General features: G+C 41.7%; 1 protein-coding gene across 3 annotated transcripts in view; it reads left to right on the plus strand.

The window, feature by feature from the left end:
• The window catches only part of LOC138019988 (uncharacterized), a 12865-nt gene that overhangs the window by 3847 nt on the left and 1518 nt on the right, over positions 1 to 7500 (plus strand). For 2 of the 3 annotated variants that reach the window (XM_068866972.1, XM_068866974.1), the window contains exons 2-4: positions 4102 to 4310; positions 5023 to 5426; positions 6306 to 6509. In XM_068866972.1, the coding sequence (XP_068723073.1) occupies positions 4154 to 4310; positions 5023 to 5426; positions 6306 to 6509 (765 nt within the window). In that variant the 5' untranslated portion in view covers positions 4102 to 4153. Of the gene's footprint in view, positions 1 to 4098; positions 4311 to 5022; positions 5427 to 6305; positions 6510 to 7500 lie in introns of all 3 variants that reach the window. The other variant, XM_068866973.1, reaches the window with a different exon arrangement.

Here is a 7500-nt window from a genome sequence, read left to right on the forward strand (position 1 = left end):
TTTGAAATGGAAATTGAAATAAAAGGGTGTAGTTGGTAAAGGATCCACATGAACAGCGGCGTAGCTAGGATTTTTCAAAGGGGGGTCACATTCGCTCATACCCAAGGTACTTGCTGGTCATCCACGGTGCCAGCCTATAAAATAGCTGCATACTATCGGTCTCAGACGTCCGTGGACAAGGGCGAAAACGGCGTTGATTTCAGTCTGCGGTTAAAAAAATCTGATCACCTGATAACACTTGTGTGGCTCTGCGGTTTCGAAAGAAAACAACCTGAAGAATAGCTTTCATCTGCTTCTTATTTCCTCGGATAAGGCTTTTCCTGGGTTACCCGTAATAGCTTCGGTCGGTTTTACTCGCCGTCAACACCGTTTAGCGCTTTTCTCTTTGGGGAGAGCAACAGAAAATAGCGTCACGAGATCGGTATTTTCGAAACCGCAGAGGCACAAAAAAGTGTGATCGAAACGAAACGTGATCAGAATTTTTTCACCGCAGACTGAGGGCCTCTTTACACGAGCCCGGGTTGCTTTTTACCCCGGGTTGAATCACTGCAGCGGGTAACCCTTTTGCAGTGAAATGTTTATAAGCATTTACATGAAAACAGTAGTCAAACCAGGTCAGCCCCCCTTGCCGGGTAACCCTTCTCAAGACTCGGGTTGACCCGGCTAGAAGGTTTGAAATTTCTTCAATTTCTTCATGTAAACACTGCCTTATCTGACCCGGGATTGTTTGAACACCACTTTTTTTGCAGTTCAGCGTTCTCGCCCATGCGCAGCCTGTACCAAAATGGCTGATAACGTTAACGCAAATTGATGATTGGGATGATTGCACGGTGCGTCCGCCATTTTCCTTACTGACAACTAGTCACCAGCCCTTTCAACCCAGCGAAAAGGGAACTGACCCGGGTCAGCCGAGAATGACCCAACCCTCACCCAGCCCGGGCTCATGTAAACATAACATTCGACGCTGAACTGACCCGGGTCGGTGTCCAACCCGGGCTCGTGTAAAGAGGCCCTGAGACAGCGTTTACACGAAACCGGTTTCATTTGTAACACCTTCTGTTTACACCACACCGATCAAAACTGTTGCCGAAACCGTGTCTATTTGAAACCGCTGCCAAAAGTGGAGCGTTTTTAAAACGATGCGGTTTCATCTGTCGTGTAAACAGTGAAACCTTTGTTTGCATTGTACAATTCAAAATAGTGAATTTAGCGCATAGTGCAGCACTCGCTTTTACCGTTTTCTGGCGAAAAAAGTTTCGTGTAAACACTTCCAAACCGCATCGATTTTGACGCGCTTTCGTGTAAACGCTGCCTGAAATCAACGGTCCGTGAAGTGGGCTGAAAAAAAGTCCTTGTCCACGGACGTCTGAGATCGATAGTACATGAAGCAAGTTGCAGGTGACATAAATTACTCTGATATGGTTTGTATTATGTCGTTGACTTCCACAAAAAGGGAGGGACACGGGCACCCCATGACCCCCCTGGCTACACCCTGCATAAAATGGCGTCTCTAATTGAGGCGAGCGTTGGGTTGCTGTAAAATGACCCGTCTTGTTTCCTTGCTGCCACGTGGAACTTTCTTAAACATTTTTTTATTCCTCGATTTCAGTAACAAATTCGTTTTGCTGGGCGACCAGCCCTACAAAATAGAATTACTCAGAGTGAAACAAGATTGTTTATTTTTGAGCAATAATTATATGCAAAAAACGAAGTCAAACACTGGTTGGTATGATCTCTTCTCTTACCTTTGAAAACTTTTAGGCCAAATTGTGTCGCTCTTATTCTGTAGCACAGCATCATCATATTTCCGATTCAGAAATGCTGGCGAGTTTGCGCCGGCCATCTTGTTTTGTTTGGGTCACGCAACATTCACTCCGTAGGGAGCGAATAATGCTCAATTACTCCGAGATAGCGAACCAATCAGATTGCGTGAAACACCATGGACAAGATCACTGAGTGAGTATATACTAATGTCGAATGTTTAGCAAGAGAAAATTCATTCCTATGTATTTCGATTAACCTTGATAACATCTGGCTAGGCTTGGATAAATTCTGCCGGCATGCAGAATTGCGAGCAGAATAAGCGATTTTTTAGGCGAGCATTCCGCCAGCAGAATAACGCATTTGCGAGCCGAATTTTAGCAGAATAAGGGAAAATTAGCGGCACTAATGATATCCATGACAGTTGCAAGAAAATTTAAAACGAAATGAAACACAAATGGAAAATACCTTGTGTTTGATTTGATTATTTCACCTAGAGTATTTTGCTACGCATAAAACCCGGGACACACTAGGCGATAAGTCGCTGCGACAACACGTCGTGGGGACAAGTCGCCGCAATAATTCGCCTTGTGTGACACGGTTAATTTTATGAAAATCATAGTCGCTGCAGCAGAATTTTGTCGCCGCGATCAGTCGCTGCTCATATAGTGGTAAATGCAAGACGACATGATAACATAACACCTGTACTAAGAGATCTTCATTGGCTACAAGTGGAACAGCGAATTATTTTTAAAATTTTACTTTTTACCTTCAAAGCTCTAAACGGTTTAGCTCCTTCTTATTTGATTGACTTGGTTAAGTTTTATGTCCCTGAACGTAATCTCAGGTCATATTCTCAGAAACTGTTAGCAGTACCTTTTTCTAAGACGAAATCATATGGTGACAGAGCTTTTTCCATTTGCGCACTCAAGCAATGGAATGACCTGCCATTACATTTAAGGATCTGTGCCTCTTTTAATGTTTTTAAAAGTAACTTGAAGACGTTTTTATTCAAGTATACGTTTTGCTTATGATGTGTTCATAATTTACTTAGTAATAATTTTAATTGTTAATTTAATTGTTACCTTAATTAAGGTTTGTAAAGCGCCTTAGAACATTTGGATTTCGGGGCTATATAAATTATTATTATTATTATTATTATTATTATTATTATTATTATTATTATTATTATCATTATTATTATTATCTTGTTTTCGCACATTGGACTTCCAAAGGAAGGAGGCACAGTCAGGAAGGAGCAAGGATGGCACAGTCGGTTAGTGCGCGGCCTTGGTGCAAGAGGTCCTGAGTTCGATTCCCGGATCTCGCATTCTTGGTTCGACTTCTTTCCTTTCCGTGTAGCTAAGTAGCTTTAAATACCCGTAAAACGGAGCACTGATGGAGAGGGGGGAGTAAAATGAGCGCACCGTCGACCTCAGGTTTGTCAGTTGAATTACTGTTACGAGTTATCGACGTAAAATATAGTTAGTTAGTTAATGGAACTTCCGTACTCCAGGAAGCTTGGTGACAACAAGTCTCCTCAAACTTCTAGGACCTTCCTAAGAATCCTTGCCGTGTTCAGAATAACACTTTTCTGAAGCTCGTCTATCTTGGTCTCTATACCAATATTCTCTAGTCTCTTCTTTAAATCTTTTGGAACTGTTCCAAATGTTCCGATTACAATAGGAATAATCATTGTTTTCATTTTCCATAACTTCTTCAATTCTCTTGCTAGATTCTGATATTTCACTACCTTCTCGACTTCTTTCTCCTCAGTACGGCTATCACATGGTATTGCAAAATCTATTATTTTGCAACATTTATTTCTCTTTAATTATTATTATTATTATTATTATTATTATTATTATTATTATTATTATTATTATTATTATTAAAGCGACGTCTATTTTTTGCAGCATAAAAATTTGTTGCGCAAGAAGGTGGTAATACGCGCAACAAACAAACCATCTCAACTTGCAACGAAACAGTATCCTTTCCAGAAAGAAGCAAAAACGGCCCCAAAATGGCCGTTGTACTTAATCTTTGTTTAGTATATCGCCATGATGTTTTGACTTCGCCCTCGACGCTGATCAAAGGATCGTGGGCAATTGATTCGCGATTGGTCCCCAGTACTCCCTAGGTCTCCCAGAATACTGATGCGCATAGGTGGAAAAAAGAGTCTACAAGATTCTAAAGCTCCTTTGGAGCACAGGCTCAAACTTTAAGAGTGATTTTATTACCGATTTGCCAAGAGCAAATAAGAATTGGCAATGCAAAACGACTATGGGTATTTTCTCCAGAAAAGTTGAGATTTTTGTTTGCGTTTTTTTGTTTCAGCAGATTTTCGATTGAAATTGAATTAATCTTTCTGACGGAGAAGCAGAGAGCAGGAATGACGCGTCGTTTTACCTGTTTCACGAAATACCAGTCGGGGACGATATTTGCCTTTGCCGGAATAATTTTATTTCTCGCTTCTGTGTATCACTTCTGGCGTCAATCTCAAAGCTCACACAACGTTATGTCAATGCCTTCGTTTCCATCACTTTCAAGTAAGTATGTTATACAAATTTATCTTTATGTCCCTTCCTTTAATTGAACACGACTCGGAAATTTAAAAGTTCTGATGTATTGTCCAAACCTTACTTCTCAACACAAGGACTGGCTTATAAGTAATGTAAAAGGAATAAACCTGCCGCTTGCTACAGCAAGAATTCGATGATCATCCAAAATGGGGAGCGACCGTCACAACAAAATGGATACAGACTTCCATGGCAATTAAGAGGACTTGAGACTTCAACAACAACAAAGACAAACTAAGTATTCCGACCAAATTGCTTGCGGGTAGTCTTCATTACACAAGGTCATGTATCGATACATAGCTCTTCAGCTCTCTACCCGTTGTCAGTAGGTTGAGAAATGACTCATAAATGTCACTCTCCTTTTATGCCGGGAGCATCTTCGCGACATTTGGAATCAATAAGCCAATTCAAAGGGAGCTCTCTTCTCCAGCATCATCGAGAAAATTTGTGTAATCTATATCCTGAGATGAAAAGAGGTTGGCTGTAATGCTTCGAGAAATGTCCACCTGCCAATGCGCCAAAATGACAAAATTACACCAATAATTTGTGAATTCTCTTTCCCTGTAGCTATCCTCAAGGAAATACTTTCCAGTGGGCGGTTTGCACGGTGGGAAATTCAGTAGCTGTTCTCATGCGCTTACAGATGTGGCTTATCCTTTCGACTCTTGCCTTTGTTTTACAGATCCCAACGAACACGCAGCTTCAGGTGGCTCTGTATGTATTCCTGGAGGTCTCCCTGAAAACAAAAAAGAGCTCTCCAAGCTTTACGATGGAGTTGACACATTCCTAATGTTCATCGGATACCCGCGAAGCTCACACAGTCTTGTCGGATCCCTTTTGGACGCACACCCGCAAATCATCATTTCTAACGAGTATCATATCATTAAAAAATGGCATATTTACCGAGACGACGCTCTGAAAAATTCTGGTATGCAAAAATATCTTCTGTTTTACAATTTGCATTCTTTGTCCACATGGCAAGCGGCATTTGGCAGTCGAGCAAAAGACCCTGCTTTTATCGATGATCTTATCAACTCTTACAACGTTCCAGGAGCGTGGCAAGGATCTTTCAATGGCAAAATAAAGGTAAGTCAGTAAAATAGAATGGTGGCCATCAAGCCATCCTGGTGTGCTTACGTAACCCATTGACTCCTGGGGGTTCCCCATTGACGAGTAAAATCGTCCGGGCTTTAGACAGAGTAAAATACCAGGAACCCATGACCCGGAGCCTACAACTCTATTGTGTTCGTGTCACGGCGTTTTAACAGACCGAGTTATTTTTAGATTCAGTGAATTTCCAGCGAATGAGACTCCCACAGGAGCCCGATGACCAATTACAAGAAACTAGACTGACGTCATAGGGTCACCGAACCGGAACTGCTTTTTTCTTTGGAAAAGGTAGTCTAAAAATAGATGGGTCTGTAAAAATGTCGTGACATAGGCCCAGTATGGGAAATGTATGTAAACGCAGAAAGAAAACGATCGGACAATATGAAAATAAGAATTTATTTTCTCTTTTAGTTTTATTCTATAATTAAAGCAGTTCTTAAGGTAGCTGAGAGGAAACTTTAAGGTAAAAAGTAATATTTAATAAGTATCATTATTTACCCACGGAGTTTTAGAGTACCGGTAGAAGCTAATGTCTCGGAGCATTGAACAGAACAACTTTTAAGGATACCAACTGGCTGGAGGCAAACCAGTTGGCTATTTACAAGTGTAGCCAGGAAATTGTACCAGGGAATACCTGGAACAAGTTCAAGCAGTGGTCAGAACGTGTCTTGAACCCGGGATCCCGGATCTCAAGGCAATCGCCCTAACCACTGGGCTTCACTGCCTTCTTCTCAGTCTTAACTTAAAGAGCACTTCATAAAGGTCTCTTTCACTCTGTGTAAGTGCATTGAATGGTCAGACTATATTCCAAGACACGGAGAAAACTCAAAATTGTCTTATTTTTTTCGCTTGCAGGTCATCGGGGACAAAAGGGGAGGTGGGACCACTATGGAGCTAACCGAGAAACCTGAAAAATTCAAAATCCTGAAAGAAATCAACGAGACAGTTGGTATCCCATTTAAGTTTCTACATGTCATTAGAAATCCTTTCGATGTCATTTCAACTTGGGTGTTGAGACTGTTTAATAAAAGACTTCAAGCCAATGATGGAGAAACCAAGGTTGGTGGATAACGACATGAATAACTAAATATTAAGCAAGGAAGCAATCCTCTAGTAATTCCCGATGTAGCTTCAACGAGTAGAAGTGTGCTTATGAAGAGAAGTATTTTTATGAGCCACTCCCTACGGGGCATATAGGCGGACTAATTTACAATTCTGTTTATTCTGTTTGGAGGAGGGGGAGGGGGTGGGGTGGTAAGGCTGGCCATAATGCTTATTACTCAGTTTACAGTCAATTAATGAAGTGGAAGTTTCTCTCGTCCTGGGTAGGGAGTGACCACAACATCGGACACCACGCTCCCTACTCATTCAAACTGCGAGTTGGTTCCCTGATGTCCTACACAATTTGAATACTAGCAAGGGTTGTGGGAGGCCTTCGATTTATAGTAGTCCTTATACTAGACAAGGAAAGGTTACGTTTATACAAACGTTGGCCGTGTGGCACTTATATTTTAAACAGAGTTAACTGAATAGAGTGTAATGTGAAGTGCTAGATTTATATCGCATATGAACCATATGAGCGTGAGCCCTACTGATGGAAATGGACCCACACAAGGACAGAGAAAAACTCTGACCAAGGTGGTAATTGTTCCCACGACCTTCGGGTTAGATCTCCGCCGCTCTACCGACTGAGCTACAAGGTCAGACGGGAGCAGGCCGTGGGAACTGAAGATGTTAAAGTCACGTTCATATGGGATATAAATCTAGCACTTCACATTACACTCTATTCAGTTAACTCTGTTTAAAATATAAGTGCCACACGGCCAACGTTTGTATAAACGTAACCTTTCCTTGTACTTGTACATGTTCATTGCCGTGACTTTAACATCTTCAATTCCCACGGCCTGCTCCCGTCTGACCTTGTAGCTCAGTCGGTAGAGCGGAGGAGATCTAACCCGAAGGTCGTGGGTTCAATTCCCACCCTGGTAAGAGTTTTTCTCTGTCCTTTTGTGGGCCCATTTCCATCAGTAGGGCTAACGCTCACATGGTT

Source organism: Montipora capricornis, chromosome 10, assembly GCF_036669925.1.
Source record: "Montipora capricornis isolate CH-2021 chromosome 10, ASM3666992v2, whole genome shotgun sequence".
Classification (NCBI taxonomy): Eukaryota; Metazoa; Cnidaria; class Anthozoa; order Scleractinia; family Acroporidae; genus Montipora; species Montipora capricornis.